The sequence below is a fragment of the Ailuropoda melanoleuca genome, chromosome 10, assembly GCF_002007445.2.
Source record: "Ailuropoda melanoleuca isolate Jingjing chromosome 10, ASM200744v2, whole genome shotgun sequence".
Taxonomy (NCBI): Eukaryota; Metazoa; Chordata; class Mammalia; order Carnivora; family Ursidae; genus Ailuropoda; species Ailuropoda melanoleuca.
In genome coordinates, this window is record NC_048227.1 from 3,611,175 (window position 1) to 3,627,117 (window position 15,943).

Here is a 15,943-nt window from a genome sequence, read left to right on the forward strand (position 1 = left end):
GCTGTACCAGGACATGACCCGTGGGCCATGGGGAAGCTCTAAACGCGACCTGGGGCCTTTTGCAGAGGACTGAGGGTCAGGATCCCAGCAGCAGCCCCTGGGAAGACTAGACGGTCACCAGGACCCCCTCACCCTTGCAGTGCACACACCCCTACACACCGGCACCTCCCAAGTGCACTTGCCAGCCCAGGGTCACAGATCCAGCCCCGGGCCACGCCTCCATTGCAGAAAGCAGCTGTAGGTCACAAACACACACACACCCCACTTCCTGGCAAGTCGGCTCTTCAGCGGCTCAGGCCAGGAACCCGGGAGCTGCTCTTACGCCTGCACGGAGTCTGGCAAAGCCCGCTGGCCACAGCTTAACTTCCACTCAGAATCCTCTTGCTCCTAACCTCCACCCGCCACCGTTGCCCCAGCAGCATTGTCCACACAGCTCCCAAAATGACCCTATTTAAATCAGATCCTATCACTGCAACTCCAAACCCTCTTCGAGGACTGCCCAGGGACCCACCCCCCCATCCCGCCAACCTCCTTTGGCCACGACTCTCCTCCTTCCACTCCCCTCTACCCCCAGCCTCTCTGCTCCCGGTCCAACCCACCACACACAGTGCCACACACACCATTCACCTGAGGGCCTTTGCACCGGCCTGGAATGCTTTCCCCAGAAGAGTTCCTCCCTGGCCTTCCTCAGGTCACTTTATCAAGAAGGGCTTCCCTGGCCTTCCCGCCTCCACCCTGTCCCCTTCCCACCATTTTCACCTACCTGACAGTGCCAAGGGCTGCACGTGGACAGCCTTGACCAAAAACAGTGCCGGGCACACAGTTAAATGAGGGCAAGCAGGACACCCAAACAGAAAACGACGCAGGGATGTGAAAAGGAGCGAGGGTGGGCAGCAGTCCCTACACCAGACAACCCACCCTCAGCCCCTCCTTCCCAGATGCTGCCGGCCCTCCGTGGCCCCCAATGAAAACCCACCAGCCACTGGCAGGACTCAAGAGGGCTTTCATTTTCTTCTAAAAAACAATTTTTTGTACAAAACTATTTAAGTGAGAGAAAATGAACTTTAGAACAACAAGAACCAAACAACAGACCCCTGTGGGGGAGTGGGCAGCACCTGTCCAAGCTTCCGGAGGCCACATGACCACGGCAATGAACAAGCCTTGAAAATGTGGCCTTGGTTCTGACCTAGCAATTCCACCCCTGGGAATATACCCCCAGGAAAATCAGAGGTGTGGCCAAGGATTTTTCTTCAGGCATAATCATGACATTATTTACCCAACAGCAAAACAAAACAGAAGCCAGTGCCTGACAATCTAGGACTAGGTCCCTCAAGACTGGGGACTCCACTAGCTGGAAACTCGACTGTCCCTAAAAAATTTTTTAAAGACACACAGCTTTGAAAAATATTTCCTAAAGAGTATGCTAAGTGAAAAGGGCAGCTCACAGAACATTGTTTACAAAACGATCTTAATTGTAGAAGTGTATGCGTGTAGAAAAAGTTCTAGAAAAAAAAGGCACCGAAACACTGGCAACACTATTATTACCACCCTGACAGCTGTCGCCTGGGCCCCTCCCTCCTTCGTGCCAGCTCTGGGCCGAGCGTGGGGTGGTGAGGCTCGCCTGGCCCACAGCCCTTTCTGTACACATTTCTTGGCACGCCCTGAGGTTTCTGTGTTGAACACCAGTGGGTTTGTGCCCAGCCCAGAATTCACTGCCCTCCAGCTGAAAGCACCCATTTCCTTCTGAGGGCTACCCCTCCCTGCACCCCAGAGGGGACAAGCCCCATGAGGGGCGCTGAACGAGCAGCCTGTTCCTTCCCATCTCCCCGGCCACACGGTTTGCTTCTGCAGAAAGCGTGAACCCCAGGGAACCAATGAGAAGGAATCAAAGTACATCTGCCGGAGCTACCAGGAAAGAGGTGGCCTCTTTTGAGAGGCTGCTGAATTGGGCAGGCCTCTGGGCCTGCGAGGAAGTGCCGGTGACCTCATGAGGGCAGTGGGCATGCTGTGAATGAGGCCAACAGAGAGAAAAGTGGAGCAGGCGGAGAGAAAGATAGGGAAGGGGTACGAACGAAAAGAAACTCCTGATGACTTGCAACGCCCAGATCCAGCCATACCTGAAACTTACTACCTAATTACCATAGCGCTTAGGTTCCAAGAGCCATTCGATTTCCCCCACCCTTTTCTAAGCCAGTTCAAAGGAGAGTTTCTGTCCACCACAAGCCAAAGAACGGTGCCATTAGAAAACCCAGCACTGACAGAACAAGGAGAAACGTCACCACTGAGAAACCCAAGGACCGGCGGCGCGGCAACAGGAACAGGCTCGGAACACTACTAACCCACAGCCAGTTGAAATGGTAAATTTCGTTACGTGTATTTTGCCTCAACTTTTTAAAAAAAATGGACGTGAACAAACCATATCCTGGGGATTTTCAAAATGTTTAAATTCTTATAAAAATTAAAAACACAAGAAATGCCATAGAAAGCCACCACCCATCGCAGCTCACCTCCCACGTCCTGGCTCCTCTTCTCCAGCTCCAGCTCGGCGATCTCGCTCAGCAGGGTGATGCCGTGCAAGACACTCTGCCCCAGGACCAGACTCTGCGCCGCCTCCAGTTTCTCCAGGGCCTGCACTCCAGGGCCCGGGGACGGCAGAGGCCTGGCCTGGGGCAGCTCTGCAGCCGCCGCCAGGGCGTTCATGCCAGCCAACGGGTCCTCCAGGCCGGGCACAAACCAGTCAGAGCCTTCGTCCTCCAGGAAGCAGGTGCCGCTGGGCACAGGTGCAGCCTCCCGGGCCTCCAGACTCAGGCATTCTCCCTCCCCGGCGGGCACGCCACAGTCTGCCAACTCCAGGCTGGGCCGGGGCTCGCTCGGGGCCGCCTGGGCTAGGCCTTCCTCGGGCACCGCCTCCGCCAGGGGCACCGCCATGGGCCTATCGACAGGCACCTCCACTGGCTCTTCCTTGGCCTCAACCAGTGTCTCTGGCGTCAGTCGTGCCCCCAGGTCCGGGGCAGCTGTGCACGATTCTGTCCGGCCCGGTGAATCGACCCGCGCTTCGGCCCTGTCCGCGAAGTCCGGGCACCCAGGGGGCTCCACGCCTCCCTGCCCGCTGGCGCTCAGCGCCTGGGCCTCCAGCAGACCGCCTCCACAGCCAGCCGTGGGGCTTGGGGCTGCCAGGGCTTCCTCGGGGGGCAGCGTCAGAGGCGACTCCAAGGAGGGCAGCTCTGCGGGGCCTTCGTCCATGTCCTCCACCTCGGCCTTCACCTCCCGTTCTGCCAGCGGCTCTTCGTCTGGGCCCTCTCGCAGAGGCTCCGGGATCTTGGAGGGGGACAAGCGGATGGGCTTGTCTTCAGGCGAGAGCGCCAGGCGCTCGGGCCCATCGGCCGGGAGTGGCACGTCGGGGGCCAGGCCGTCGGCGTCGGAGGCCGCTGTGGGCTGCAGCAGGAATGGGTAGGGCCTCCCGTAGTGCGGCGGCAGGGCTTGAAACGGGTACCTGGGTGGGATATCTGCCAAAGACATGGAGAGTCACCTGTCATGTCTGACATCCCCCATCAACCCCCACCCACCAGCCAAGATGGAGACCCATGGCCACCTCTTGTCCCGGCCAGTGTAGAGAGCTGGGACCTCTTCCAGGGCATCTGAGGACCCCTGGGGCCTTTTGGCATGCCCAAACCACAGACAGAAAAGTCAGCCACCATCCTGTCCCCAGGGGGCTTCGGATCTCAAAGGCAGACACCATAAATGGCTTTCTTTCTCTAGCCCCCGATCTCGCAGCACCCAGCACACGGCTGGCCCAGAAGCAAATGCTCAGTAGGCCACCAACGGTCTTCCCCAGCCGGGGGGCATCTCTGGTCCTCCACTCCGGCCCCAGCCCATTAAAGTAGAGCTGGGGCCTCCAGGTTGTTCAAGAAGTAACAGTAACACACACAGTGCTGTCCTCCCCCCACTTTCCTACTCTGAACTCCCACCCTCAGTGTCACCTCCCAAGAGCAGGATGGTGTGCGGGCGGATCTCTGCAGTGCTCCCGGGCAAGCTCCAGGTGCTCCACAGGAACCTGACCAGGGGGAAATGGGTGCACGCCCAGCCCCGGGGCCCAGGCAAACTTGCTCAGTGCCGCACATGGCATCCAATCTCCCCAGAGAGGGGCAGCCACTTGCCCCAAGGTCACACAGCATTCTGGTGGCAGAACCTGAATGTGAACTCACATCTCCCAAGCACGCTCTCTCACTCCTAACAGCCACCAGGAGGAGGGACGCCATCAGGGCCACCCGCTTGCACATCTCACTGGTGCAGGCTGGGTGGAGAGCACCTGTGCCCCGGCGGGGGGCAGGGGGCACCCAGAATGGGAGTCCCCGTGCTACTGTTCTCACTGTGACAACTCAGCACCTCCCGTGGGCCAGGCACAGTGTGCTTTTACGGTTCTTCACTTCACTTAACCCTCAGAACAAGTCCTTCAGAAATAGCACCTTTTTTTTTTTAAGTAGCTTCCAAGCCCGGCATGGAGCCCATCATGGGGCTTAAACTCATGACACTGAGATCGAGAGTCAGAGGCTTCACAGACTGAGCCACCCAGGCACCCCGAGGCAGGGTCTAATGTAGCGCCCATTTCCCTGACTGTGCCCGAGGTGCGGTGGGAGAGGCCGGGTCTGCCCCAAATGCTCATGCGTTCATTCCAAAGCCCGGCGGCAGGCCCCGTCCATGGCAGGTATCCAGCAGAGACAGAGGAAGGAAAGAAGGGCTGGACAGATGGATGGTAAAGGCACCGGCGGGGATCAGTTCTGCCAGAGCCAGGCCGACTCTGGTCTGGAAAGCACGCAGACCCCAGGGGTCTGAGCCACACTCCTACCTGAGAACAAGGCCTGGAAGGGGCTGGGGGCTTCCTTCTCCAACTCCAAGTCCTTCTTCTCCACGACATTCTCAGGAGCCTCCTCCTTGCGTGTGATGCCAGGAGTGGGCGGCGGGGAGGCGGGCGGCGGGCTGCTAGGGTGGGAGCTGGGTGTGGCAGGGTAGGTGTAGGTGGGCGCCTTAGACACGTCCTCCAGTTTCTGGATGACCTTGGCCTTCAGGGCAGCCACAGGGGAAGCCCGGGGAGACGGCGGCGGGCTCACAGCCTTGCCGTACGTGCTGGTGGGGCCGGCGGCCAGGCCGGGGGGCTTCCGAGGCAGCAGCCCAGGGCCCGCGGCAGCCAGGCCAGCCTTGCCTGCAGCCTCCAGGCTCCGCTTGCTCACCTTCTCCTCCATCTCCACACGATGTTCCTGGGCCTTCAGCCGCTCCTGCTGGGGATGGGGTGGGCAGGCAGGGTGAGTGCAGCAGGAGCACCTGCCCTGTCCCTGGCATCCCCTCGAGCAGGGTCCAGGGTGCAGGCTGCCCACCCAGCTACAGACATTCCGTCATGACTCGCGTGTAACAAGCACAGCGTTCCTTGTGGAACCCCAGACGGGGCTGGGGAGGGCCTCCAGTCTAGACCCTGGCCCTGCTGGGAGCCTCGCAGTTAGGACAAGGGGGGCAGGCCAGAGGCATGAGGCTCCCGATGATGGAGGAGCCGCCCCACTCCCCACACTCTTACGGCATTAGGATAGCTACCTTCACAGAGAACTCACTACCTCCTGACTGCTCCCCTGCCTCATCACCTTTGGGTCTTGAAATACCTGTGCGGGGAAAGGGGTCCTCTTCCTACATTTGATGCCTTTGAGGCAATGGGAGGGGGCTGCTTCAGGACAGCCAGTGCTGGGGGGCAGGGAGCCAGGCAGTCAGCACAAAAAAAAAAAAACCAAACAAACACACACACAGGGAAGAAATGCTCCGGGCACCAGCCCCTCTCCTGATTATTAAATCTCACTGAACAACCCTGATGACGCGTGAATACTACCATCTCCGCTTTCTAAAGGATGAAACCCAAGCCCAGAGACGTGAAGTCATCCACCCAAGGGCACAGAGCCACATATGCCAGAGCTAAGGTTTAAAGCCTGGGGCCTGTCTGCTGCCTGGGCCCACATCGGCGGCCTCGTCTGGAGTGGCCGCTGCACAAAGGAAAAGGGACAAGGCCAAGCAGAGGACAGACATCCTGGAACACCCACAAGGAGGCAAGAAGGCTGTGGGCTTTCTGGAGTCCGCCCACACAGGGAACCCCTCGTGCCTCCCATCTTATGGGATCGGTCGATGTGGCGGTCAGAGGCCACCCCAGCCTGAGAAGGGAGCCAGGACCACGGAGCGGGCAGCCCGGCCAGCAGGCTCGAGGAGGCGGGCAGGCTGGGCTCGGGAAACAGTGGGAATCCCTGGCATCTCTTCAGCGTCCAATGCAAACTTCCCCAGTCCAGCAGGCTGCCTCTCCTGCCTCGGTTTCCCCGCTGCTCCCCGCACCCTGCCCCCTGTTAGCCTCTATCCGCCTCTGGGCCTTGCTCACATTGTTCCCTCTGCCCAAAGGGACTGTCCATGGTCAACTCCTTCTGGTCTGTGGGCAGACGCTCCCTCCTCCAGGTGGCCCTCCCTGACCACCAGCCCCCGCCATCGTTCCTCCCTCCCAGTTCGTCACTGCTGAGCTTCTGCTTGTGGACCCATCTGCCTCTCCATCCCCAGGAGGCTGCGGCAGGTCCCCCTGCAGCCACCCCGCCCCCACTCACCACGAGCTGGGCGCTCCTCTGCAGCTCCAGGGCCTGGGCTGCCTGCTGCTGCAGGTACAGGAGCTCCTGCTGCCGCAGGAAGCGCTGCTGGGAGAAGAGCTGCAGCTGCTGGGCGTGGTGCAGGGGGCCGCGGCCCGGCGGGTACAGGGCGGCCCAGAGCGGGGGCGCCGCAGCCCGCTCCATCAGCTCCGCTAGGGGCAGGACGCACAGTGAGACTGCACCCGCCGCCCAGCCCCCCGTCAGCCCACTAGGGGTGGAGCAGGGCTGGGCAGGGCTGGGCCGGGCGTCCCTCTGTGCCCGCCTCCCCAGCCCAGGGGACAAGGGCCCTGCCTACACCCCAGGTGTGGCCCTCACCTCACAGCGACAGCATGCCAACATGGGGACTCCAAGCCTTCCTCCCCCCACCCCCAGTGGTCTTCCAAGTGGGATTCCCGAGGGATGGGAGGTGCCAGGGTGGGGGGTCCAGGCCCCAGAAAAGAGAGCCTGCACTGGTTCTGGGTAGGAGCTCATCAAAACAAGGATCCCTATGGCTTTATGACACGGGGAAACCACGGACATAAAATATCCTTGAAGCCCTGGTCTGCCTCCTACCCCATTATTCTAGACGGACAACCCCCCCCAAGAAGGCCCCTGGCATCTGGATCAGTCTCTCCAGGTGAGGCTACCACAGCCACTGCCCTCCACCCAAAGGCCGCCACTTACCAAAGTGAGGCAGGTGATCGCTGGGAATGACCACCAGCTGGCCTGACTGGGGGTCCCTGACGAACTGGTAGGCTGACGGCAGGGAACCCCCCAGGCCAGGCGGGAAGGCAGGTGCCATGCCCTGGTGCAGAGGTGGGGGGCCTAAGCCTAGGGGAAACCCAGGCCCGTGTCAATGCCAGGGGCCGGGGGACCAGGCCCACCCCATCTGCTCCCCAGACCCCCACCTCCTGGGGCCTCCATGCAGGAAACTGAGGGATGACAGGCTGCAAGCATGTCCACAGCCACCCATCCCTGGGCACCACCTCCAAATAGCTCAGCAGAGGGACCCCCACAAGGCGGGTGTCCTACTAACTGCCCTCTTCAAGACACGTGAGGGAGCCGAGGTGTGGGGAGAGGAAGCAAGGCCCAGGCCCTAGCCAAAGGGAGATAGGAACTAGCTCCGGGCGTGGGTCCCACAAACGACTGGCCTCCACCCGCAGTCCTACCCCAGCACCAGCCCCCAGCCCCGTGCTCCAGGCAAGAAACACGTTGGGCCCACTCTGTCATCAACCACCAGGTAAGGGGAAGTCGTCACCCCACACTCACCATAGGGGTGTCCAGCGAGCCACATGGACGTGCTGCCCGAGCGGGGCAGCCAGGGGTGAGTGGCCAGGTGGGCTGCGGGGTCAGCGGACCAGCGCCCAGAGCCTGCCAGTGATGGGCCACCAGTCACCATGAGGTTGGGGTTCAGGCCATTAGCAGCACAGCTGGTGGGGTGCAAGCGGGCCAGGTCAGCCAGCTCCTTACTTTCTCTGGAAGGGAAGCACGCATTGGCAACAGCCCCATGGGCCTGGGGGATGTGGGAGAAAAGGGGTATCACCCAGAATGCCCAGCGGGCCCCCAGCATGAAGAAGAACCAGCTCTGGCTCAGAAAAGAATTGCCCCCAGGGCCTCCCCCAGGAGGGGGGACCCACATTCATGGGAGAGGGGCCGTGGGGCCATCTGGCCTAGGAGCAGGGTCGGGGATGAGAGGCCACGAGCCCCCAGGCTGCCCCCAAGCCCTCACCTGAGCAGCTTCTCCTGGTCTCGGTCCAGCCGCGCCCCCAGCAGCCGATCCTCCCGGTGCCTGGTCCTCTCGTCCCCACAGTCACCATCAGCTCGGCTGTGCCCTGAGGGGAGCGGGCAAGCGGTGAGCCCTGACCCCGGGGCCCCAGCAAGCCCCTCCCGCCCCCGGCCAGACGTCCTGGGCGCCAGGCCCTTCCACAGGTGCCTATCTGTAACTTGGCGCAGCAGCCAAACGCCGGGAGACGGTCACATGAGAACGCCAAGCGCATTCATGACAAGGCTTTCCCACTTCAGGGCCGGGAGGCCAGGTTCTGGGGGCGGGGTGGGTAGGACAGAGGGGAAACCCCAAGCCAAAAAAACAGCAGAGCAGACTCAGGTCCCAGAGAATCAGCGGCCACCCTCAAGCCCCACTGAGGCCCTATCACGGTTCTGGCACTTACAGACGTGCGGCTCATCTTTCTAGAATCAAGACGGGAAAATAAAACCAGAGAAAACACGATCCACGTGGGGGTGAGTGCAAAACGTGGGAGCTACCACTGGGGCTCCCCTCGTCCCTGCCCTGGTGCTCAGCATGCACCAGCCGCCCGGCCCCCCGAGACCCCTCAGAGCAGAGAAGACGGGTCCCCAACTCCATCCCAGCACACAGCCAGTTAACTAAAGGGGGGTGGCGGGGCAGGAGCCCAAGAAGGGCACCCACCGTGTGCTCTGTCCCTCCTTGCCCTGCCACCTTCCTCCAGCTCCTGCCCCATCCCCTCTTCCTCGGTATTTTCTACACCACGAGCCAGAACTCAGGACACGTGTGGCAGCCCAGCGCCAGCCACGGCGCGGGAGGCAGCAGAGGCCACACAGAAAGCACCTGAGACTTTTCTCAAAAGAGAAACTCACTGCAGCTGAGGCTCTCTTGCCGGCATCTTGAGAACCCAGCAGCGCTGGGAGGCGTGCTCAGGGAGGGGGCTACGCCCAGCACCCCCGGCACGCAGGTGTTACCTCTCTGCAGGAGACAAGGGGTCCAGCAGCGGGCCCGACACTCGTGGCCCTCGTGAGCAAGGACTTCCCCCCCTTGGAATGCTGCCATGGGGCATCTCCCATTCATTTCTCCCCTCTGCACCCCCAAAACCAGGAGCCAGCAAAGAACAGAGCCACCAGGAGAGGTGCAGGGGCTTCTCCCCGTCCTTTTGCGAAGGCAGGAGCCTACCAGCCCCAAGACGAAGGGCAGGAGCCCCGAGAGAGGGCACGGCAGCAACTCAGGCCCACATGCCCATGGACCAGGTCCACAGGGTGGGCAGCGAGCAGCCGAGCATCAGGGAGAGGCCGGGTCCCAGAGGCAGCTGGAGACACTGGAACAGCGCGAGCACCCGGGAGGGTGGTCCAGAAGTTCGGAGGTGGGCCAGGACAACAGGGAAGCACAGTGAGCACTCAGCAGGGAAAAGCCAACAACGGGGACATCCAGCAGCCAGGGAGGAGTATGAGCGGGCAAGGGAGTGAGCGGCTTCACAACCTGCCCCTGTGGGACACTGAGGCACATCCCTGGCCACCTGCTAAACCACTCACGCAGGCCACAGTCGGCAAAGGCACTGAGCAGACTTCGTCTATGCCAGCTCAAAGTCACTGCAGCCCCTCCCGGCCCGTGGCAGGCAGAGGACAGGTCCTCAGTGGGAGAGGAATGCCACAGCCAGGCTGGGGTGAGACCCAGCCAGAGTTCCCCTGGCCTCCAGTGTCAATGTGGTTCCCGTATCCAAAGGGACCCTGAGCCACCTGCCCACTTCATAAAGGACCGGAAGGGGCCCTGTGCAGGGATTCCCCCGGGATAGTGCAGTCCAGAAGGGCAGCCCAGGCTTCAGGCAGGACCAAGGTGTGGAGGGCCACCCAGAGTCCTGTGACTGGGCTGGGAAATCAGCGTGTGTGCCCCAGCTTCCTTCTCCCAGATATCTCAGATGGCCTCCCACTCCCCGGGCCACCCTGGATTCAGGGACAGGCTCTGGCTCTACTTCCTGGAGACAAGTACCCACAGGGCAGCCTGGCTCCAAGTCTCTTGTCCTCTAGCCCGATGCTTCTGCATTGCTGTGGCTGTCACCGTGCAGGTTATCAGTGGCTTCCCACTGCGGCCCTACCTCCCACCACAAACCTGTCTGGAGACCCACCCATCTTGGAGCACCCACCACTCCCAAGGTCACTCAAGTCACTCAAGTCAGAGACCGAGACAGCTCCCTCCAAGTCTGATTGGTCTCTGAAGAAATGTGACGTGCCTCCCACTACCTCACCCCAGGCTTGGCTGGATTACAGCTCTCTACAGATCCTTCCGCATCAACCTGTGACCTCTATCCCCTCTTCAGACCTCCCGCCCGCAGAACACCAGCCCCACAGAACCATGCCCCTGCGACCACGGCTCTCTATACTCCAGTCACACTCAGGGCCACACATGCTGTTCTATCTACCCAGAGTGCCCTTCCCCTAGGCTACTCAGCCTCTCCTGTCAGAGCTTAGCTTAAATGCCACCTCCTCCAGGAAGCCCTCCTGACCACCTCTCTCCGATGAAGCTCCCTTATCTATCTCCCTCCCAGCACTGACAACATGCTACTATCCTGCTTGCTGGTTGTTCACCAATCTGCCTCCTCCATGAGCCTATGTACCGCTCTGGTTCAAGGAGTCCCACTCCTGGTTGTGTATCTCTACACAACACTTGGCACAGCGGCAGCTGCTCAATAAATAAGGAAGGAAGGAAGGAAGGAAGGGAGGGAGGGAGGGAGGGAGGGAGGGAGGAAGGGAGGGACCTGTGGATATCTACAGGAAGAATGACCTATGCAAGCAAGAAGAGCAAGTACAAAGGCCCTGAGGCAGAAGTGTGCCAAAGAACATCAAGGAGACCATGGCGGTTAGAAAGAATAATAAGAGAGGTACAAGATATGAGACCACAGAAGAGGTGGGTGGTACAGACTATAGGGTCTTGGAGGCTGTGGAAGAGAACGTGGTTTAGATTTTGTTCAAGGTGCGAGCGGAAGCCAGAGGAAGAGTGAACCAGAGGGCCCCTCGCCCCTCGATGCTGAGTTCCAGGCTGGCAGGAGACCAGCTTCGCCTTGAGCCGGGCATGTGGGGCAGGTCCCAGAGACGCAAGACCTCACCCCAGCCCTTCTGTGCCCAACAGGACCCTAGATCTCCATGCATTCACTCACTCAGGGGTCATCAACCCAGGAGGTGGGTCCCAGCCCTCATCCCACTCTAGATTAGGAAACTGAAGCACAGGAAGGCAAAGTGACCTGCCCAGGTCACACCCCTGACTGACCGGGGGCCGTCCTGCCTGGAATTAGGGTCTGAGTGCGTCCTGACAGCTGAGGCACCGAGGGTCCCACGCCTCCCACAGAGACGGCACGGAATTGGTGCTCAGGAAACGGCCATTCATCAAGTACTTGCAGCCTGCCCCGGGCCCCCAAGGCATGGGGCCACAGCCTCTCCAATCCGGGCAGAGGCCCAGCAGAGGCCTGGTTCCCACGGCCACCCTACCCCGGCCTCCAGGAACATTCCGGCAGATCCGGCCGCCACCAGCTCAGGCTGACTAAGCTCTCTCTAGGATGTGGGGCCATCATCGCTGCTTACCCCTGCATGACCCCAGCTCTGCCTGGGGCAACGTGGGCGCACCCCCACGGGTCCCTCCCGCCAGAGCTCCCCCCCCATGCCTCCATCACAGAGGTGAGGCCAGTGGGGAAGAGGAAGAGGTAGGAGCCACAGGCTTGAGCCTAGGGTCCAAGGTCAGCCTGCCTCTTCCAGCCCAGGGGCCTTGCATCTGCAGGGCCCGCTCTCCTCACAGGGGAAGCTGCAAGAACAACAGATCTTCCGCGAGGGGCCTGAGCTGGTTCCACCCCTGACTGGGTTCTCCCGCTGAGTAGCAGCCGCTGTGCTGGGCTTCTGGGCACACGCGCCATGGGCACTGGGGCTCACGGCTGTAGGTCATGTCTGTCCTTAGTCCACCTCTGGCCCGTGTGGGCCCCCAGGAGCATTTCCCAGAAGATCTAGGACTCATGGGCGCTGTCAGAAGCTCTCAGACCCCAACACGCTGCATGCGAGCAAACACAAGGCAGGCCTGTTTGTGAAGCACCTACTACGTGCCCAGCGACAGCCGCACAGTCAATGTGGACACCGGGGCCCAGAAGGCTCAGGCCTCCTGTTTAAGGTCACACCGCTGTGAGGCAAAGACCAGATTTGAACCGACCGGCAGAAGGCTCGCTCCAAAAATTCAAGGAGACGGGGAAGATGGGAAAAGACCAGGAGACCCAGGCTTATGACCACCCACTTGGCCGGGGGGTGCCCCCAACTCCTGCCCTCCCCCAAAGGCGCCAGTACTGGGAAAAACCACCACTCGTGGGAACGGTGTTAAGGAAAAGAACCCAGCCTACTTTTCAATGGGTGGCAGGGACAGCCCAACGCCTGAATGTCTCATCCCAAACCCGTCAAGTCTTCCCTCCCTCCCCACATTCTGTCACACACACACACACTGTTACACACACACACACACAGAGTCACTCTGAGTCAGTCACACACTGTCACTTTCATACATACTATCACACACAGTCACACACTGTCATTGTCACATTCACACAGTCAGGGTCACACATTCACAGTCACACATACTGTCACATATAACGTCACACACAACATCACACACATTCTCTCACGCTCCTACAGTAAGTCATCGCCAGTCACAAGCACTGTCATAGTCACACACACTGTCACTCTCACACATTCTCTCACGCACACCCTCTGTCTCACAATTCTCTCACACACTCATACAGTCACTGTCAGTCATTCACCATCACACAGTCACACGGTCGCTCTCACAGTCACAGTCACACATTCTCTCACACACAGTCAGTCACACATACTGTCACGTGTGGCATCACACACACATTCTCTCACAGTCACATATTGTCTCACACACACCATCTCACACGGTCACACTGTCACACACATTCTCTCATACACACACTCATAGTTACCCACTCTGTCCATGTCACACAGATCCTGTCACACTGTCACACACACCCGCCCTCACACTGTCACACACACACCTTCATGCACTCTCACACCATCTCACACACATTCCACATGCACTCTCTCATACGCCTTCTCACACACACCCTCAAACACACATTCTCTCTCTCACACAGCACCCTTGGACACATGTCCCTTGGACATGGGTAGGTACTCAGGGAACTATGAGCCCCCAACATGGGTGAAACACCATGTCACATGAGCATTCCTCCAGGGAAAGGACCCAAGGAGATCTCCAGCCTCCTGGAGGGGTCCCGGGTGGCAAACCTCTGTCCTAGCAGAAGGGCTTGTCCACCACCAAGCCAGCCACCTCTAACCAAGAGCTGTCATCCACTCCTTCAATCCCAGAATGAGGCAGTGCCATGGGCCAGCCCCCCCTGGGTCACAGGACAGGCTTCCCTGGCTCAGGCTCCACAAAGAACCATGGGCTCAGTCATTCAACAAACATCCAGGAAGTGTCACTCCCTCTAGGCCGGATGAAGAGCGTCAGCACTACAGTGTGCATGCAAATGGGTGGGGCGAGGCCAGCAGGGGTCCTGTGCCCTGTGCCTTACTGGGCTCCTCCAGGAGAGCACGGCTAGGAGAGTGGGTCTAGGAGGCTGGGACAGGACAGTGGCCACCCACCATGGACCGAGGCTAAAACCCAGTCGTGGGCACAGGTGGGCCAGACCAAGAAAGGGACAGGGTCCCAGGAGACATTCACCCAAGATGCCTGAACGTCAAGACCCACTAGAACACTGGGACCCAGTTTCTATCATCACGCAACCTCCAGGAGTAAAGTCTGCGAGGTGCAGGGAAGGGGGCCATGTGGGTGCCAGAGACAGGGGCCCAGGGCATGGGTGAAGCCTAAGCTCGCAACTGGCTGAGTATGGGAAGCTGGTCGGACACTGGAAACAGAGGCATACGGAAGAAATCCAGGTCTACCGTTGCAAAGTCACAAGAGCAAGGCCAGTGGGAAACAGCCTTCCTGGGCCCTTACCCCAGTCTCCCAACCCCACACCACAACACACTAAACACCATCCAGGTGGGGGGTTTGGCCAGTGTCTACCCAACCTATAGGAAGGGGCCTTGGCTCAACAACGGGCAGACCAAGTCCACAGTTCCAACCAAAATGACACAAATATCAGCCCTCCAAAATCCCATTCCAACAGCGCATATGCAAGGGACAAAAGGAAACACAGTTGACCAAGTTCTGGAAAAACACTCAACTTCACCAATCATTGAAAGAAACACACCATTCTTCCCCACCAAAATTAGCAACAGTCTTACCTTTTAGCGCTAAGGTACTGAACGTCAAGACCCATGAGAACACTGGGACCCAGTTTCTATTATCACACTCAGTCACTCATTTACCAAACACCTACTATGCACCAGGTCCCACACTAGGTACAGGGAACAATGAACTAAGCAAGGCAATTACTCCCTCAAGGGCCAAGGGCTGAATACTTAAAGCCAGCCTGTTCCTAGGAACCTATTCTTAGAAAATGACTCAAAATATCAGGAAGGTAAAACGCACAAAAATATTCAATGCAACGTTCTAAACACAAAAACATCAGAGAAGAGAAAAAAATGCCCACGAGAGGTTTGGTTAGCTGAACTACTGTGTGTGCTCTAGACAGAATAGTAGAGGTCGTGAAAAAATTATATAAAGATTTCACAACAGGGGGGAGAGGAGAAAACCCACACTGTAAGCGTGAGGAACGCAGGGACCAGAATTGGGTGCACTCTAGGAACCCTGCAGGGACAAGCACATCACAAAGGAAAATGAATCCAGGTAAAATTCTGAAAGTGTTCAGGGTGTTGGGAACACAGCATGATCCCATCCTTCCCTTCTTCCTCCTTTCCTTCATTTTACATATTTTTCTATGTGTATAATGGAAAAAGCAATAAACTTTAAAACAGTAGCCGAGGCCCCCAAGTGGATAAAGGACAAATGGTAGCAGGAGAGCAGGCAGAGGGGGTGCAAGGAGGCTGAGACAGGTAGAAATGGAAAGCAAAGGTGGACAGGATTTGGGAGGCCAGGGCGGAGCTTGGAGAAGGTGGAACCCAAGACCCACCTTTGACGTTGCTCAGCGACAGGGAGCGCTCCTGGTCTGCCAGCCCCGGCCCCAGCCGGCCACTGCCGCCACTGTCCTTCTGCCGGGCCACGGCCACCGCAATGCCCACGGGCGGGTGTCGCACCTCTGCCTCTCCCTGGGCACCAGAGCCCTCGCGCCCGAAAGCCTTGGCGCTCTCCGGCCTCTCCGGGTCCCGCTTCAGCTGCCGGCCCCCACTGGCCGCAGGGCCCCCGGGGTGTGGCAGGCGGGCCTGGGCGCGTGGGGTGCCCGCGGTGGTGAGGGCAGGCTCAGGTTTCATGGTGCCCAGGCCTCCAAAGGGGCTCTTCTTGCCGCAGCCGCCGGGGCGCACGGCCACGGCCTCGCGGGTGAAGCTGCCGCTGTACTTGATAAGGCTCTGCATGGCCGAGGCCTCCCCGGGCCCGTGGGCCGCGGCGTGCACGTCGGCGCCGGGCCTAGCGCAAGCGGCCGCGGTGCGGG

At 59.6% G+C, this 15,943-nt stretch overlaps 1 protein-coding gene across 1 annotated transcript in view; it reads right to left on the reverse strand.

The window, feature by feature from the left end:
• Positions 1-15,937, reverse strand: part of TNRC18 (trinucleotide repeat containing 18) — a 58,575-nt gene extending 42,638 nt beyond the window's left edge. The window contains exons 1-7 of the mRNA XM_034669756.1: positions 15,467-15,937; positions 8,368-8,470; positions 7,908-8,113; positions 7,323-7,469; positions 6,621-6,811; positions 4,847-5,276; positions 2,508-3,506 (exon numbers count right to left, since the gene is read on the reverse strand). Coding sequence (XP_034525647.1) covers positions 2,508-3,506; positions 4,847-5,276; positions 6,621-6,811; positions 7,323-7,469; positions 7,908-8,113; positions 8,368-8,470; positions 15,467-15,866 — 2,476 coding nt within the window. The 5' untranslated portion in view covers positions 15,867-15,937. The remainder of the gene's footprint in view (positions 1-2,507; positions 3,507-4,846; positions 5,277-6,620; positions 6,812-7,322; positions 7,470-7,907; positions 8,114-8,367; positions 8,471-15,466) is intronic.
• Between the last annotated feature and the right edge of the window lie 6 nt (positions 15,938-15,943).